This window comes from Octopus sinensis, linkage group LG4 (assembly GCF_006345805.1).
Source record: "Octopus sinensis linkage group LG4, ASM634580v1, whole genome shotgun sequence".
NCBI classification, from domain to species: Eukaryota; Metazoa; Mollusca; class Cephalopoda; order Octopoda; family Octopodidae; genus Octopus; species Octopus sinensis.
Genome location: NC_043000.1, coordinates 19,939,823 through 19,960,528, shown reverse-complemented (window position 1 = coordinate 19,960,528; position 20,706 = coordinate 19,939,823). Strand labels below are relative to the sequence as shown.

Sequence of the window (20,706 nt, the reverse complement as noted above, 5' to 3'; positions counted from 1 at the left end):
TGGTGTTTGGAACATAATTTAATATGAAATTTTGATAGAATGTTCTAATTTAGATTAATTTTAAAACAGGAAATTTGTATCATAGAGCCAGGGGTGGTTTCAGACAGGTTGGTGCTGAAAGGGTACACATTAACAGTTTTTAACTGAAATGATCTACTATGAGCCTTTATGTTCTATAAAATAAGTATCAGTTGATAAAGTCAGTGTTGGTATCAATATGTTTGGTTGTATACTGGAAGGTAGGGTTCTAGCATGACCATAGTTCACCAAGTGAAACCAGTGCAAGAATAAAAGAATACTATTATAGTTATATAAAAGAATATAGTTATAGGTACTGGCTCATCACTAAGCTGTTGCTTAGCATTTCCATTGGAGATGTTAAATGATGGAATATGAAATTTTACTCAGCTTCTAATAGGACACAAGCCTATATAATCTTTCTAATCTGATCTTACTAATTTACATTCTATTTTCTTGAAAACTGAAAAATCATTTTACTTTGCCAATATTTCCAATTTTTGCCTTTCTTCATACTTCTTTTAGGAGTTATAATATTGCCTGATTTATCTACTTTCAACACAACTGAACATTCTTAATTTCTTTCCATTAATCCTGTTGAAATCATTGCTAATGTTATCATGTCTGAATATTTTGCAGAAAACTCTCCTGTGGTATTAGCAGATTTCGAGAGCTACTACGGGCAGTCGAATCTCGTTACACCCAAAGTTTACGACAGGTAATATTTTGTTTAGTAATGTTATCCATTACCCTTTGTGTGTGTTTTACTTCTTTGGTAGATTTATTTCAAACTAGCACCTGATCAATTTCTTTCCTCTTATAACCACATGGTGGAGGTCACACTTATTGATGACTGTTAAACTTTGGGATGGATAAAGAACCATTAAATAAGTATACGTCATAGACCATCATCATCATCATCATCATTGTTGTCATCGTTTAATGTCCGCTTTCCGTGCTGGAATGGATTGGATGGTTTGATTGAGGGCTGGTGAGCCAGAAGGCTGCACCAGGCTCCAATGGAGACATTAACATGTGTTCAACTGTAGGTATCTTCAATTTTTTTATTGTTACAGTAAGAGGGCATGCTCGATATCCTTTTCTACCACTACTATAATAGTTCCTTCTGTGTTTGAATTAGCTAGTTATGTACCTCTTAAGTTTACTTGATTTACTTTTCTGTCCTCCTGGTATTGTCTCTATTGTATATTACTTATCAAAACTTGTACTAAACACTTTCTCCAATCCTTCCCAAAACTGTAACCCTTTGGAACTCACTCCCTAAACACATTAATAATAGAAACAACTGTTTGCCATCTTAAGAAATACCAAGATATTTACCATTCCTTCATACATCAGCTGAAGATATTTAATGATCAGCTGCTCTCTCCTTTCACTTGCATCCAGTTAGCATTACATGTCTGATAATACAGTGACACTTTCACAATTAACAAATACTAAGTTTGCATCTGCACATGTAGATCCTGCATTGGCCTACATAGTCACATACAGGTATTCAGAAGTTAAAATCTGGTGGCTGATGACAATGTTTAATGGATTACATTCATAACATTGCTCCAGTCTATATAAATATTCCACACTCATCACTCTTGTTTCTCTATCATGTAACATCACATTTCTTACATATAATTCATACTGTCTGCTCTTCACACGGAGAGAAAAATCCTTTGTTGACAACATAAGTAACCATTCCAGAAACTTCTTCCACCTCTTCTTCACTCTGGCAACTAAGCTTTCACTTCACTTGCCACCACCCTCCCCTCCTACACTAATTAGATCATCTAGGTGGCATAAAATATCAGCTGTGTTTAGTAAGCCATCTGACTAGTTAATAGATTTCATTTCATTGTTACAGATAATTACCCCTGTGCATCTATCACATCTCAAGTTCTCTCTCATGATTCAAACATTAAAAAAATATAATCTATTTGTATTATGTAACATCTGTTTATTAGTTCTTGGATTACTTCAGAATTTCTTAGTATTTTCTATAAATCTCATTATTCAAGCATTAAGATGAATAACATTATATCTATAACTTCTAATTGTTCAAATAATAGCCGTATCTATGCAATTGTATCTCTGTGTTATTACTTTTTTAGTAATTTTAAAGTTTTGTGATATTTAGATTCTTTCCCGCCAGCTGGCTGAAGTTTTGTTGAGGGGTGTTTGTGAAAGAACATACCTTCAATTAGATCTCAGCTCTGAGAATTCAGAATCAAAAAGTGGAAACACAGCTGTTCCTAGAATGTATGCTGGAGATAAGTAAGTAAAGCAGGAATTTTTGTGAGAATTTTTAGAAAATATTTGTTTTACGTATATATCTTTATCTCTATCTTATTTTCTATTGTTATGTTTGTGCTAATAAACTGAGAAATTAACTTATTGTAGTGGCTTGAATACGAGGTGGGAATGTTTAGCAAATATTGGGAGGAAAAAGTGCTGTGGGCTACTGGTTGATTGTGGTTTAGTCAGAAGCAGGTTAATGAAGATTAGATATTAAGGTAATATATATGAATCAGCGATCTCTGCATGTAACATTGAATGCTGCTAAGTGAGAGTGTGGATAGCCAACTTAGACAATCTGCTTACAGGTTGGTGATTCATATGCCATCACTAGCATGTGTTGTCTTCATATTCTTGACAGACTCAGTCCAGGTAGCTGTATAGAGATACACGAACTTAGAGAGTTTTGAACAACAGCTCACCACCATAAGCAGTAGCAGTTTTGGTTTTAACTTATTCTGTGAGTAATGTTTGTAGACAGGCAGATGGACTCTGACAGATTGACTTAGACAAATGGGTCCCTGACTTTATCAATAGTAATAATTTCAAACATAGACACAAGTAATAATATGTTGTGTATTTTTACAAAATATGATGGTTTAAAGGATACTTGTAACTGGCTAAGTTTAATAGCTTGTTGGCTGAGAGAAATGCTGATTCATGTCTTCACATTATTTTTGTAGTCTTGTTATTAGGTTGTCAAGAAAGTTCTTGTGGAATTTTTAATTTTGGTTTTAAATGATGTATTTCAAATGAATTTTCGTTAAATTACTTTGACTTTATATATCATTTTAGAACCCGTTTTTTGCTCTATTGAATTGTGTTACACTTTTTCTTTTTGAATAATTAGGCCATTTTTTTCTGGAATGTTGAATACAACATGGACAAAAAGCAAATTCGCACAATTTTCTTATTCCAGTTCAAGCTAGGCCAAAAAGCTGCTGAAACAGCTTGCAATATCAACGATGCATTTGGCCCAGGAACCACTAATGAACGTACAGCACAATGGTGATTCAAGAAATTTCATAGCGGTGATGAGAGTCTTGAAGATGGTAAGCATAGTTGTCAGACATTGGATGTTGACAACGATCAACTAAGAGCCTTAGTGGAAGCCAATCCATGCACAACTGTTCGAGAGCTTGCTTCTGAATTAGACATAATGTATATGACAATTTTTAACCACTTGAAAGAGATTGGAAAGATAAAAATACTTTAGAAATGGGTGCCACACGAATTGAATGACAACCAAAAAAAACACTGTTTTGAAGTGTCGTTTTCCCTTTTACGCAAAAAGAATGACCTGTTTCTCGACTGGATTGTGACTTACGATGGAAAGTGGATTCTTTACGATAACCAGCGACGCTCAGCTCAGTGGTTGGATGCCGATGAAGCTCCATGGCACTTCCTAAAGCCAAAGTTGCACCAAAAGAAGGTCATAGTGACTGTTTGGTGGTCTGCGGCCAGTCTCATCCATCACAGCTGTTTGGATCCAGGCAAAACCATTACAGTGGAGAAGTACTGTCAGCAAATGGATGAAATGCATAAGAAACTCTGACAACAACAGCCAGCATTGGTCAATAGAAAAGGACCAATTCTTCTCCATGACAACGCTTGGCTGCATGTTGCACAACTGACCCTGCAGAAGTTGAACGAATTGGGCTACGAAACTCTGCCTCATCCGCTATACTCACCAGACCTCTCACCTACTGATTACTACTTTTTCAAGCATCTTGACAACTTCCTGCATGAGAAATGCTTAAAAAACCAAGACAATGCCAAACACGCCTTCAACGACTTCATCGCCACCAGAACACAGGATTTTAACGCTACTGGCATAAATAAACTTGTTTTGCATTGGCAAAAGTGTGTTGATTCTGATGGTATTTATTTTGATTAATAAAGTTTTGTTTAAGCTGAGATATGTGCATCTGAATTTAAAGGTTAAAAACTGCAAGAACTTTCTTGACGACCTAATATTTATGGCCAGTCACCTAAATTTCATTGATTTGTCCAATTTCATTTGTAAAGAGGCACCATGTGGAACTAAAGCATACTGTTGTAAGCAGCAGTAGAACTGTGTGAATAATGAATGTTTTCCTAGCTTACAATATTTGGTTCAAATCTTTCAAGGCTTGACATCAGACTGACTTGTTTCATATACACTATATGGAACTGATGTTTTAAACTGTACTCCTATTGATGCAAATTGCTGATAAAAAAGTACTAGTTAAGTACTGGGGTCAACATAATTGACAGTGCACTTCCCGTAAATTCGAGACTTTGTACCTCTGTAAGAAACCAATATTTTGCTGCAAGCATTCAGACATTTACAATTGTGTGTCATCATCATTTTAACATTCACTTTTCCATTCTCTTATGAGCCAGATGGAATTTGTTGAGGTGGATTTTCTACAGCTTGATGCCCTTCTTGTTACCAACCCTCACCTATTTCCAAGAAAGGTTATGTTTCCCCCTGACCAGACATATTTTCATGGAAGACTGGAAACAAAGGACACTTATTTACAAATATCACTTCTAGCCAAGGCAAGAAAACAGCAAAACACAAACATGTGTGTGCGTGTGTAGATATTGTCTTCATCATCATCATCATTATCATTTATCTGTTTTCCATGCTGGCATGGGTTGGATGGTTTGACAAGAGCTGGCAAGCCAGAGGGCTGTACCAAGCTTTTTTGTCTGTTTTGGCATGGTTTCTATGGCTGGATGTCCTTCCTAATGCCAACCACTTTACAGAGTGTATTGGATGCTATTTTTGTGGCACCAGCACTGATGGGTTTACCAAGTAACTTGCAAGACTGAATAGAAGTCTTTTTGACAATGGAGAGTAGTATTGAGGGAGGTGGCTTTGTGCCAGTTGATGTGAGGTTAAAAAGAATAATTGAGGGATAGAGATAGGTGTCTTGTTGTAGAAGAGATACAAGGATACCCCAGTTAGAGGAGAAAGAAAAGAAAGAGAAACTTGGAGAAAAAGCTAGAGATAGAGAAAGATTGTGGTGGATATATGTCAGGATATACCCTCAAAGTACAGTGGAGGAGGAGTGAATATAGGTGATGTGATATAGAGGATTGGACTGTGTGAGTGGGCAGAGGTGAGAGAGGGGAAAGTTTTGTAAGAATGTGAGGAGAGATGGTTAGATGGGATAGAGGCGACTGAAGTAATTGAAAGTCAGAGATATAGGAATGGAGGGGTTATGTTAGATATATGAGGGCATTAGGAGTGATAGATAGTAGATAAAAGAAATGTTAAGGATGGAGTACAGCAGAGAAGAGAGAGCATGGCTGGAGGAATATAATGTGGAATGGAAGTGGTTCTGGGGTGGGGGAGGAAAGAGAAAGGTAACCAAAAGGTTGCATTTTGACTCAGTATAATGGTGAATGGAAGTGGGTGTGATGTTCATGCCCTCCCCAAGAACATTAGTAATGTAAGTGAATTAGTTTCTATTGGGTATTGAAACCAAACAGCTTTCTTCACATATTTGGTACTTAACTCTTATTCTATGGCACTTGCTTCATAAGAATCATATTAATATTACAGAAGGTGGTGAGTTGGCAGAATTGTCACTGCATCAGAAAAAAATGCTCAGCAGCATTTAAAAAAATTTTATGTTCTGAGTTCAAATTCCAACGAGGTTGATTTTGCCTTTCATCTTTTCAGGGTTGATAAAATAAGTACCAGTTGAACACGGGGTTGATGTAATTGACTTACCTTCTCCTCCAAAACTGTTGGCCTTGTGCCAAAATTTGAAACCGGTTTTACAGTTTATTGGTGCATTATAGCTGAATGATTTAGAGGGTTGCTTCACAATTATGAGGTTCTGAGTGCCACTGTATAGCATCTTGAGCAAATGTAATTTTTTATAGCTTTGGTTTGACCCATATCTTGTGAGTGAAATAGGGTTGACAGAAACTGTTTAGAAGTTTGTTGGATGGATTGTATTCGGAATCCAGAAGGTACAGCCTTGTTACAAGCTATGTTTGAGTGATTCTGCCTAAGAATTACACTAAGGATACATATATCTGTGGAATACTCAGCCACTGAAATGTTAATTTAGGAGCAGATAATTCAGTTAACTGAACAACTGAATCTTCATTGTAGAACAGATGGAGAACTATCTGTCCACAGTAACAGAAAACTACTTATTAACTGGGGAAGAGTAAAGGTGATTAATTTGACTGTTCTATAGGCGCAGGAGTGGCTGTGTGGTAAGTAGCTTGTTTACCAACCACATGGTTCCAGGTTCAGTCCCACTGCGTGGCACCTTGGGCAAGTGTCTTCTACTATAGCTTCGGGCCAACCAAAGCCTTGTGAGTGGATTTGGTAGACGGAAACTGAAAGAAGCCCGTCGTATATATGTATATGTATATATGCGTGTGTGTGTTTGTGTGTCTGTGTTTGTCCCCCTAGCATTGCTTGACAACTGATGCTGGTGTGTTTACGTCCCCGTTACTTAGCGGTTCGGCAAAAGAGACCGATAGAATAAGTACTGGGCTTACAAAAAGAATAAGTCCCGGGGTCGAGTTGCTCAATTAAAGGCAGTGCTCCAGCATGGCTGCAGTCAAATGACTGAAAAGAGTAAAAGAGTACTTATTTTATTGAACCTGATGTGAAGCAAAGTCACGGGAAGTGATATAACTAAATACTGTAAGGCTTTAGTTGAATACTGTCTTTTCTGCTAATTCATAACCCTAAGGACTTTATTAATATGGAAAAACAAATGTAGAGGCAGTGAAAAAACAAAATGCTTCCTAAGAGGCAATAACGTTTTAGGATTGCGAAAACAAGAAGATATTTCTTAAATAAACATGAACTCTGTAATCTCTGACAAATTGAGTTGAATGTCTCTTTAAGACATGTACTACGTTGATTAATTGTTGCACTTATCTAAAATGTTTGCCAAAAATTTTGGACTATACTAACTAATACACACATTACACACATAGATACAAACATGTAAGCAAATAATCACAGTCTATTTTAATCTCAGAAGTATTTCTCTTTAATTATAGGCTATTTACACCAGCAAATGAGAATGAGGAAGCCCTTTTGTTACTTCTTATTGCTGAAGCTATTGTAAGTAATTGCTTACTATTTATTTTAAATTTGCTGTATAAGCCAAACACTTGTTGCTTACCATTTACCTGAGTGCGCAGCAGTTACTGTGCTTCTCTTAACAAATGGATTCTTTCTCTTATTATCAAAAATAGATTGTGTATATTACGTGTGTTATAAATATGATGTTCTATGTCTGTGATAACTTTACAATGAATTCTTTCTTTTTTTTTATCAAAGTTGGATTTATATATATGTCATAAATATGATAATCTGTGGTTATGAAACTTGACTTGTGAAGAGATGACAGTGTGTGGTCTATAGGAGTGAAGGTAGATGGCCTGTAGTGGCTAGACAGACTGTATAGTATATATGTAAATAATGTAGTGTTATATGACAGTACACATAAAGGGCATGTAGTGACTGTATGGTGTGTGTGTGTTTGTGTGTGTGTGAGTGAATAAAAATGTGTAGAGAATCTGTAGCGACTGGGGAAACTGTATGTTGTTTATGTCTGGTGTGTTGTTATATAGTAGAGTAGACAGAAGACCTGCAGTGACGGGAGAGACTGTGTGGTATGGCAGTGAGGGTAGAGGTTCTGTAGTAACTGGAGAGACTGTAGAGTGTATATGTCAGAATTGTTGCTGTGTTGCTCTAGATCAGCCTTGATTAAAGCAGATTGCATGCAGGTAGTTGCTGAACGATGAGACATGACCCACATCTTCAAAGTTATATGAATTGTCCCTGTTATACGGACCTTTCCAAGTTATACCATGTCTCCACCTAACTGAGAGTCATACTACACACTCCAACATTTAGTATGGGGTGCACCACAACAGTCTCTCTGCTCTCCTGTCTATTCCCATCCACTTGTAGATCCTGATGGTGACCATAGTGGAAGCGGGCATTGTGGACATGGTCAGAATGCAACAGTTATTGTTATGCTGCACTTATTGGTGGTGTGCATCCCAGTTGAGTTATTGATGTTGCAATTATTTCTGTGTGGGTGTGTTCCTTATGCTTGTCTGGGCTTAGTGGGAGAAATAGTTTCTTGGATGTTGTTGTATTAGTGCTCTGGTGCTCTGGAGTGTTGCATATGTGTATAAATATATACATACCGACACACCTGTGTGTGTATGTATGTATGTAAATATGTGTGTGTGCATACATACATACGTACATACATACATACATACATACATACATACATACATACATACATACATACACACACACACACACACATACATACATACATACATACGTACGTACGTACATACATACATACATACATACATACATACATACATACATACATACATACTACATACATACATACATACACACATACATAGGTATGTATATCTATATGTATGTGCAAACCATAGAAAATCAGGTAGGTGATTTCTCTAGCCAATGTTTTGTGCAGGAGCTGTCATATATTTTTCAGAGTGAGGTTTGCAAGTAAAGTGGTGATTTGGGGTAGTCTGAATGTGTGTTATGATTTGGAGAGGGTGATACATGGATCAAAATGTCAAATATCAGAGTTTCAGGAATGTTAGAGAATATGCTTCGGAGGGGGATAGGTCTGTATGATGTTGCTTCGCTTTAAAATTGTTATAATTTTGCCCTGCTTTCAGATTTTGGGAATTTGGCAAAGTTAGGTGTAAGTAAATGTAAACATCGGTTACATGCTGTTGTATGGTAGAATAAATAGATAATGTGTAGTGGTTGAAGAGATTGTTTGGTGAAAATACAAGTTGTGTAAGGTATGGGCATTGAAAGTAGAATGTTTGTAGTGACTGTTGATGCTATGTATCAGTGGTGTGATGCTGCATGTATTGAAATCATCATCATCGTCAACATTTAATGTCTGTTTTCCATGCTGGCATGGGTTGGATGACTTGACAGGAACTGTCAAGGCCAGGGATTGCACCAGGTTCCATAGTCTGTTTTGGCTTGGTTTCTATGGCTGGATGCCCTTCCTAATGCCAACCACTTTATAGTGTTCTGGGTGTTTTTTTACATGGCACCAGCACCCACACCAATGCTTTTTACATAGTACTTTGGTTAGCATCTCAATTCTGTTGTGCTGGGTGGGTCTTGTTAAGTACAGCGATGTGCCACATATCTTGGTCCTCTGTTATATCCTTCATAAGGCTCAACATTTTGAGGCCAGCCTTCAATATTTCATCCCATGTCTTCGTGGGTTCTCTCTTCCACAACTTCCCTCCTCTTTAAGTGATCGGCACTTCTTTATGCAACTGTCCTCATCCATCTGCATCACATGACCAAACCAGCATAATCTCCTCTCTTGCACACTGCATATAATTCCTCTTATGCCTCTCTTCTCTCTCACTGACGTCACACATCCACAGAACACACTAGCTTCATTCCTATCCAGCCTTTGCACATTCTCTGCATTCAGGGCCCATGTCTCACTATCATCCAGCTGTCACAGGGCATATGGCAGTCCTGGATTTTGACTGTGGGAAAAAAAACTAGTTGAGTATGATCAAATGAATATGCAGTGTAAAGTTGAAAGCTAGGTGAAACTCAAATGAATTTAAAAAAAAGAAAGATATATACATACATACATATATATAAGCTCCCATCCTCCATCAGACAACAGATGTTTGTTTTCATAATGACATGTATTTTAATGGCGATTTAATCCGCCACATGGTAGATGTGAAAAAAATCCATAAGCTAAATGAAGTAGAAATAGACAGAGGACAACTTGAAGTGAAGTAGCTGGGGGATGGTTTAAGAAAGTCACACTTCCAAAATATGATAAAAGAATAAAAAATTATGAGAGAAGTAAGATTCTATATTGCTTTTACTGTTCAGCATATTGTAGTATGGCAAAAAGATACATTAAATCAATGAAGTTCACAGTGATGTATATGTATATACTTTGAAGGCAGTCTGCTAAGTTTCAATGTAGAGCATTTATACAACAACAACAACAGCAGTAGCAGCAGCAGCAGCAGCAGTAACAACAACAGCAACTACTACTACTACTACTACTACTACTACTATTACTTCAAATTTTGGCACAGGATCAGCAATTTCAGGGGGGTGGGTAAATTGATTATATCAACCCCAACTAGCGCTTATTTTATCAACCCCGAAAGGATGAAAGGCAAAGTTGACCCCAACGGAATTTGAACTCAGAATGTGAAGATAGATGAAATGCTGCTAAGCATTTTGCCTGGTGTGTCAATGATTCAGCCAGCTTGCCACTTTAATAATAATAATAATAATAGTAATAATAATAATAATAATAAATAAATAAATAAATAAATAAATAAATGCATTGATAATAGAAAATGGAGTAGTAAATGTACATAAAGAGATTAATACATTAAAAAAATAAACGAAATAATGCAGTTGGGAATTTTTGTTGGAATTGACAATGTATAGTGTTTCTCTTGAGTGCTTTAATGAAATGATTATGGATTGACAAGTATTTGTCCATGAAGGGCATTTAGCCATAAAAGCTTACTGTACACCATATGTTATGGACCTCTTTTCCCTGGCGATAAATGTAGCCTTGAAGCACATCTAACTCATACGTGCATGGAAAAACAGGTGGTTAAATGGGAATGACAATGTTGGTGTTGATTTTGCTGATTCTTTTTGCTGTAACTCCATAAAATTTACATTAGTATTGTCTTTATTTGCCGTCACTGAACCTCCCCATATTATCTTAATACTTATCATGATTCCATAATGGAACAGGGCATTAAGTTTCTCCTCTTATTACATGGTTAACCTCTGGTCTCAAAATGATGTTTGCTGTAATATTTCTATGCAAAATGAAGAACACTTGTGCATATGGTTTAGCTGGCTGCTTTGTTTATTCTCCTGCCATGTGGTACTGATGTTCTAAATCTTGTTATTATAATAATCATCATCATCATCATCATCATCCTAGTCTTTATTATTGTCATCAAATATATTTTCTATGATTGTAAACAACTGTGATAATTTGTATCAAGCCACAAATAAAACCATACCAAATGTATTGAGTGTTGATGAAGCGTGGAAGAGTATATATAAAAGATATGGTAATATTATCTATAAGAGGGAACAGATGTTTCATCCATATAAGCTGTCCCAAAAGCCTAATTTCATTATTACAGAAGAAAAAAAAAGCCTACAAAAATGAAAATAAATAATAAAATACAAAGTCTCCAGCATTATGATATTTAGATCTTTACCTATTTCACCTTCCCTGTAAATCTGTGGCCTGTTGGCCTGTTAAAAGAAATCAAGTGCAATCTTAGTGAATATGTGAACTAAATAATCTTCCCTCCAGTATGAAAATGAAGAGAAATCTGGTCCTTCCACTTGTTCATGAAATGTTCTACATATGTATGAGCAGTTTCACATGTACCTGAAGTGTTCCACATGAGTATGGAATTCACTGCACTGTGCAAAATACTCTCCTTTCCTTTTGTACTGTTGTTATTCTTACAATACACTCACTTCCAAAACGTGAACCCCCCCCCCCCCCGAAGCCCTGAATATGTAGTATGTTATGGTATAATGGTGCAGGCTATCCAGCAGATGTGACCTGATGTTTTTAGTAACTGCTTGTGTGGGTGTGTATTTTTTGAGGTGGTTGTGACTAATATTTCAGTGTTTTTTGTAAACCCTTCTCCGTGTTTACTGAAAGCCGTCTCAAATGAAAGCTGTCTAGTGAATAGTGTGTCAAAATAATAAAACAGGCTGTATTTGTAGAGAAACTCTTCATTCTTGTCATCACTCTAAATACTAGCAAATAAAGAAAGCAATTGAAAAAGCAAGATATATTTTATGTTGCTTTCACTAAGAGGTAGATGCAAATATAAATGACCTATATGACCTATATAAATGCATATATCTGGTGAGATTGGAAATAGAATTTCCACTCCGAGAAAGTAATTTATTTTATGATTAACTTCATTATCATCATCATCGTCATCATCATCTAATGTCTACTTTCTGTGCTGACATGGGTCAGATTGTTTGACTGGAACTGGAAAGCTGGAGAGCTGCACCAGGTTTCAGTCTGATTTAGCATGGTTTCTATGGTTGGATGCCTTTCCTAACACTCTGCTTATCTAAATAAAATAATAATTTCTCCTCTTGATAATCTGGTAAAATTCTAAATTGTCTTATATTAATTTTATGTTAATTTACTGTAACCGAAAGCATTTCTGAAAACTTACATTTGAGTTTTTAAGAGTAACTATTATTTTACACCTGGATGTCCTTTCTTACAATTGTCAATACAAGAGTGAAGTGAAACTGGTGGTACCTGTTCTTTATTAGATAAGGTGATGCAGAATCACACATCTTATCTAGAGTGTCATATGATGACTGCTGGAATGCTTGAGCTCCCTGACTTTGTGTTAGTATTGTATAATACTTTGTATTAGTATTAGTATTGTATACCCTTGGGCTCTTTATTACAATGCTGGTATTCTGTCTTAACCTATTTCTTTACTAACCACAAGGGGCTAAACATAGAGAGGACAAACAAGGACAGACAAACGGATTAAGTCGATTATATCGACCCCAGTGTGTAACTGTTACTTATTTAATCGACCCCGAAAGGATGAAACGCAAAGTCGACCTCGGCGGAAGTTGAACTCAGAACGTAGCGGCGGACGAAATACCGCTGAGCATTTCACCCGGCGTGCTAACGATTCTGCCAGCTCGCCGCCTTATTCTGTCTTAACCCTTTAGCATTCAAATTAATTCATCAAATGTAATGCTTATTATTCGTGAAGGCACATGGCCTAGTGGTTAGAGCAGCCGACTCGCGGTTGAGGGATTATGGGTTTGAATCTCAGACTGGGCAATGTGTGTTTATGAGTGAAACACCTAAGCTCCATGCGACTCCAGCAGAAGGTAATGGCGAACTTCTGCTGACTCTTTCGCCACAACTTTCTCTCACTCTTTCCTCTTGCATCTTGCAATGCACCTGCGATGGACTGGCGTCCCGTCCAGGTGGGAACCTATATGCCAAGGAAACCGGGAAACCGGCCCTATGAGCCGGGCATAGCTTGAGAAGGAACAAACAATGCTTATTATCCACATTTTTAAAAATTGATCATGTGTTATCGTGTAGCTTCAAGATTTTGAAGATGTGACTGTTTACTTTTAGAATGACATTGTAGGGTAGGTGTGAGAGTTTGGGCCTGGCCATTGTTCAACATAAAACAGGTAGAATATTCGGGCCGCATAAGATCAGTTAAATGCTAAAGGATTAATTTATATAAAATTTATTTTTCAATATTATAAATACTAATTTGAAATAGAAAATAGCAACACACACACACTGACAAGAACTGTACAAAACATGTTATTGTAATGAATATGTTGTTCATTTCATGGGCAGTGGATGGCAGCAACATTATACCATTGCAATATTTAGTTGTTTCTCTTTACATTCTTGGTTCAAATCTCACTGAAGTTAGTACAAAATTTAAAAGCAAAATAAAAACTGTTTTTTAAATTAAATATTTTATGAGGTACAGAAACTGTATGAAATTAAAGTAGTGGAGAACTTTCCCTGTGCTGTGTTCACTGTTCAAGACTGGAGATCTAAATCTGTTTCTGTTCGACTTGGTGGTGCAATACCAGGTTAACTGGAAAAGGATGTGTTGTTGCAGTAGTCTTCAGTGCAAAGATCAAGTCTTTTTAAATAAGAATGACATGATAATATTGTACTCCTGAGAACAGGAGAAGACACATGGGATGAGAACAGGAAGATACACATGAGAGGGAGAGTCACTGAAGAGGTCATAGGATGTGTGACAAAGGATTTCAGACAAAGGGCACTAAAATAAGAATAATAATAAAGCTGAAGTGAAGAATGAATACATAGTGCATGTAGTTATTTGGCAGGACAAAAAAACCCCCAGAAAATGACCATCCCCTAATATAACGATATCTGTTCAACACATGATTTCAAATCAAGAATCTTGTAAAACAAATACATAAATGTAATAATGATATGATAATAATTTCCTGTAATTTAGTGTTAGGTAGTTTGTGTAGGGAGTAGAGTGTATTTAATTCTAAGCTATGATTACAACTTTAATGTATAGGTAGTATATATTTTATTTATTAACACTTGGTAGGTAAATGTCAACTTTGATGTGATTCAAGCTCAGAACAATCTCAGATTAGTCTCTGGAATTCATAAATTATTCTGTAGCTTTCTATTGGCTCATTCATTACCACTGCTCCATAGTTAGCAGAAATGATAAGGCACCAGAATAAATGCAGTACAATATCTAGTCTTATATTTGTGTACTCAAAGTTTAAATCCTCTCAAGATAGATTTTTCAGATAAGCATCTAGGGATGATAAATTAAATACAAGTAATATAGTTGATAAGAGCCATCAACTATATTCCTTGCCATTTATTTAGAAATCAGTGCAGATAAAGAAAGCTAGCTCATCAGATTACTAGAACATCAATTCCACTTACAAGGCTTTGGTCAGCCAAGGCTATTGTGGAAGATTATAGCCCTGAGTTTACCAAAGCCTTGTGAGTGGATTTGGAGATGGAAATTGAAAGGTGCCATCATATATATGTATTTATGCATGTGTGTATATTCGTGTTATGGCATCATGTGATAGTTGTAAAGGAGTGTCACTGTCATTCAAGTGATGCCATTCATTTCCAGTCTTTTGTGAAAATATATTAGGTTATGGAGAAATATTACCTTGCTTGGAAACAGGAAGGGCTGCTGGCTATAGAAAAATCTGTCTAAATGAATTCTGTGTGGCTCATGCTAAAAAGCATTACTCATGGAAAAGCAGATGTTAAAATGATGATGATGACATGTATGTATGTACTGATATATATATATATATATATATATATAATATATATATATATATATAAATATATATAATTAACATAAACAGCAGTTTGCAATGTTTCACCAAAAAGGAGAATTATAATTGTCACTAAATGTAACTAGGGTGTTAGATACACCTACATTGCTAGAAATAAGAGCTAATGCTGTAGTCAATACACATAAGTGTAAACGTATACACTAACAGGGACCTTAACCATATGAAAAATGCCTGTTCCTGTTAGTGTATATGTTTACATTTATGTATGTTGACTACAGCATTAGAGCATTTTAGCTCTTATTTCTAGTAATGTAAGTGTTTCTAACACCCTAATCACATTTAGTCACAGCTATACTTCTTTTTGGTGAAACATTGCAAGCTGCTGTTTATATTAATTTGATGTATACACATTAGCAAATCGCTAAATCATCCATTAATTTGGATGATGAAAACATATATACTAATAGAGAAGCGAGTCTGAAAAGAGCTGAAGTTCAAGCCAGTCTTAACTGATGAGGCAACAGAAATTGCTGAAACTGATGTCAGTATTAGGAATTCTTAACTGGCATTTTTCAGGCGATTAAGGTTTCTGTTAATGTGTGTTATATATATATACAGGGTGTCCCAGAAGTTGCACACCACCTTGGTTTTTTAAAAGAATACACTCTTATTGATTTCAAAACCACTTTATTGAAATTAAATAGTAACAAATGCTCAAATTGAGCACCCTCTACAATAAAACATGCAGAAAAAATGTAATAAAATAAAATGCTTTAATTATTTTAAATGGAAACCAGAATGGCTTTTGGGACACCTTGTATAGTGAAGGCGTGTGGCTTAGTGGTTAGGGCATTCGGCTCATGATCGTAAGGTCGTGAGTTCAATTCCCGGTGATGTGTTGTGTCCTTGAGCAAGACACTTTATTTCACTTTGCTCTAGTTCACTCAGCTGGCAAAATTGGGTGGTTCTTGTATTTGAAAGGGCCAGCCTTGTCACACTTTGTGTCATGCTGAATCTCCCTGAGAACTACATTAAGGGTGCATGTGTCTGTGGAGTGCTCAGCCACTTGTATCTAAATTACACGAGCAAGCTGTTCTGTGCATCGTATCAGCTGGGACTCTCGTTGTTGTAACTGACAGTGCTCCTTTTTATATCTATCTAGTTAGGGAGCAGTAGAATATATAGATAGGTATATGGGGTTACCCTGGGTTTCATGTCCATAAAATGCTCAGTTTTACAGTGTTTCTTCAGATCCTAGAATCTGGCCTACAGGTTTTAGAGTTTAAAGAAATGCTGTAAAGCTGAGCACTTTATGGACATGAAACCCAGGGTAACCCCACAAACCGCCCATATCTCTTTATCTATCTATTTACACACACACGCGCGCACACACACACACACACACACACACACACACACACATATCTATATGTATATATACGCACACCCAGACACATATGGATATAAATATATGTACATGTACACTCATACAAACACACGCATGTGCACATACACACTCTCACTCAACATACACAAAGATATTGTGAACATGTGAGATAGTGTGTCTAAAAAGTGATAAAAAGAAAGGCAGAGAGAGAGATAAATCAACGAGTGACTGGTAAGCTGGTATTAATATTTCATCCATATTTATTTTCAATGCTGTCTTTAGAAATCCCAAATTGGAGAGTTCATAAATTAGCTACTGCTCTAAGATGTAACATGTGGGTTCAAGTGTTCAAGTATGTCTTGGCCCAGTTTTATGTTTCTTATCACTAACTGAACTGCCATAAACATAATAAATTATTTTCATTTGGCAAATACAGCTTAGCCCATTTACACACACACACACTCACATGCACACAAACACTTATACATATACTCCCAGACATACATACACATACACCACACTCACACTACATATATAGACCCCCTACTTTCCTTATTAGACATTGGTCAAGTGGATTATGAAGCATAGTATTGACTGAAGGGCAAAGGGTTTGTATCTTATATACTAAAGGTGTTAAGTGCCTTACCATAGGACAGATACAACATTATAATTTATATTTGCCATTTTCATAAATTTTTGCTTTTTTAGCAAGTTATTTGGATATTAAGTAGATAGTGCTGCTTTAGTTAATATGTCATGACATCACAGTTTCTTTTAGCTAATGTTGACTTTATTTGTTAATAGCACAAAATACACTCAAATGCCAATTGCCTATGTAGATAGAGTATTTAACTATACAAATGCTGATCACATATGTACATATAATAGTTGTACAGTAGTTTAGAAAGTCAGTATGCTGGGATTCCCGAGCTGCCTAGAGTACTGCCTATGTAATTTGGAGCACCATTCAGTATGCTAAGATGGGGAGAAAAACCCTTTAGGTTGTCTGGTTTAACTTAGTAAATACATTTGGATCAGTTCCCTATGATACACAAACTGTTGTAGAGGGAAGCAGAGCATGCTTTGTCATAGATGTTGCAAAGATATATCAAAGAAAGACTAAAGGTGAGAGGAAAGAATAAATCCTCAGTGAATAGGAAAACAAGATAATTGCTGTTTGGTGTGGTGCAGTGGTCACATGGCTAACAGAATGAGAAACATGGGTTAAATGAAACTGGACATTGGCACTGCTGGAGGGAGTGATCCTGTTGATAGGTGCTGAAATCATTCTGATTTCTGCTCAACAGCTAATGAAGGTAGTGTCTTGTAGTGCAACTGTATGTAAAATATCAAATAATAAATATAGCCAATTAATGAACACATATGCAAATATAACAGTAGAATTCCATTAATCTAGTATCCACCAGTCCAGTAGATCTGAATGCCCAGCACTTTTTTGGATTTCATCAAAATTTGTCACTAGTTGCTGACATCACTTCCTCAGTTTACATTCAAGTTGAAAAGAGCAGTGGTTAGTACCTAAGTGTTCTGTATCTGCTGCTTATATATTGTTCATCATCATCATATGACATCTACTTTACCATGCTTGCATGCATCAGAATTTGTTGAGCAGATTTTCTATGTTTGGATGCTCTTCCTGTCACCAATCCCTACTTGTTTCTAAGTGAGGTGATATTTTCCCATAGCTAGACATATTTTTCATGGAAGACTAGAAATGAATGCTGTCATATTTATGACACTGAGCTCATTTACAGCCATCACAAAATGTCAGGACAAGGGTAGACACAAACATACACACACACAGATACATACATCTACCCTCTCTCTCTTTTGGAGAGGCACTGAGCACCTACACACACATATACACACACAGCAGTAACTTCCGCCTACCAAATTCAATCACAAAGCTTCGGTCGGCTCGGGGCTATTGTAGAAGACACCTGCCCAAAGTGCCACGCAGTGGGACTGAACCCGAAACCATGTAACTAGGAAGCAAGCTCCCTAACCACACAGCCATGCCCTCTTTCTCTCTCTCTTTTTCTCTCTGTCACACACACACACACACACACACATATGATGAGCTTTGACTTTCTGTTTACGAAGTCCACTCACAAAGCTTTTGTTAGCTCAGGGCTATAGTGGAAGACACTTGCTCAAGGTGCTGTACAGAGGGACTGAATGCAAAACCACATGATTGAGAAGCAAGTTTCTGATCTGCAGGGCCATGTCTGTGCCTATCCACCCATTTTTGAATATGCCTTCCAGGGGTAATTAGAGTAACAGATTTGGGAAATCTGTGAAAAGAAAGCATGCAACTCTCACATAGCATCTGGTAATTGAAATAATACCTGAAAACTGGGAACTATTGCAATCTACAGCTGATTCTGAAACAAGTAAAGGTTTTGATGTATAATAAACATTAAAAATATGTCAAAACTTTCAGAACTAGATGCTGTGTTATTTAAGTGGTTTAATGTAAAGGGTTCCAAGAGTACATGGATTTCAGGGCCAGTGGTCATTAAAAATACCAATTACATAAAAATACGGGTTTTATGGAGAATTGTATGTTTGTAGGTGGATAGTATAGAATTGTTAAAATATGACATGGTGTTTCTAAACTGAATTAGTCTGGTGAAAAGGAGCAAGTAGATATGAAGGGAGTTGAAGACAGTGTTACAATATACCAGCATACTTGTTAATCTTGCATTACACAAGTCCAAAGGTTGCTAGAGTAGTGAAACTGTACTGAAGTGCAAAATATGGTCAAATGTATATAAATGTATGTGTGTGTGTTTGCAAACGTATATATAAATATATAAATACACACACACATACATATACAAGGGGGTGCTGAAAAGTTCCTGGCTTTAAGGGTATCACAAAAGGCCTGGTTGGAGGTCAACCATCCAAGTTCTTTTATACAGGGCTTAGTAAAACTGAAGGACCACTGCAATAAGTGTGTGAATCTGAGAGGGAAATATGCTGAATAATATCATAATTAACAGATCCTCATGTATTTCCTTTTACTCAAGGCCAGGAACTTTTCAGCACCCCCTCTTATGTGTGTGTGTGTGTGTGTATATATATACTTATTTATGTGTAAATATATGTATAGGTGCAGGTTCCCTCCTACTATGTCTTCTGCATATAATAGAAGATACATTGGGCAAGTGTTTTTTACTATACCCCTAGACTGATCAAAAGCTTTTGAGTGAATTTGATAGGAAAAAACTGAAAGAAGCCTGTTATATATAAGTATATATGTGTATATATACACATGTATCTGTATGTGTATATATCTATGTATATATGTATATATATTATATATATATATATATATATTATATATATATATATATATATATGTATATATATGTTTATATATGACATTTGGTGATATGCCGTGCTTGAGAAGACCTGTCAAGCCAAGTGAAATCGTAGCCTGACAGATACTGGTATCACACAACTGGCACCTGTACTGGCGGCACGTAAAAACACCCATTGCACTCTCAGAGTGGTTGGCATTAGGAAGGACATCTAACCATAGAAACCATGCCAAATCAAACTGGAGTCTGGTGCAGCCACTCAGCTTATCAGCCCTAGTCAAACCATCCAACCCATGACAGCATGGACAATGGATGCTATATGATGATGATGATGATGTATATATATCTGTATGTGTGTGTGTGTGTGTGCACGCATGTGTGTGTATATATCCATGTGTGTGTATGTCTTTGTGTTCATCCGTTCACCACTGTCCGACAACCAGTGTTAGTTTGTTTATGTTCCCATAACTTAGCAGTTCAACAAAAAAAGACTAATAGAATAAATTCCAGGCTAAAATAAAAAAAAACAAAAAAACACTGCAAGTTCTTCTTGGTTCCTTTCACCAAATCCCTTCAAGGCTGTGCTCCAGCATGGTTGTAGTTCAATGACTGAAATGAGTGAAAGATGAAAAGATGAAAGATGAAAGAAATGTTTGTGTGTATGTTTTTTCCTTCGTTTTTACATCTGCTTTTCTATGCTGACATGGCAA

General features: G+C 36.4%; 1 protein-coding gene across 1 annotated transcript in view; it reads left to right on the top strand.

Annotated features, from left to right (window-relative positions):
- The window catches only part of LOC115210728 (tetratricopeptide repeat protein 7B), a 176,438-nt gene that overhangs the window by 53,030 nt on the left and 102,702 nt on the right, over window positions 1-20,706 (top strand). The window contains exons 5-7 of the mRNA XM_029779438.2: window positions 658-736; window positions 2,168-2,304; window positions 7,354-7,417. Coding sequence (XP_029635298.1) covers window positions 658-736; window positions 2,168-2,304; window positions 7,354-7,417 — 280 coding nt within the window. The remainder of the gene's footprint in view (window positions 1-657; window positions 737-2,167; window positions 2,305-7,353; window positions 7,418-20,706) is intronic.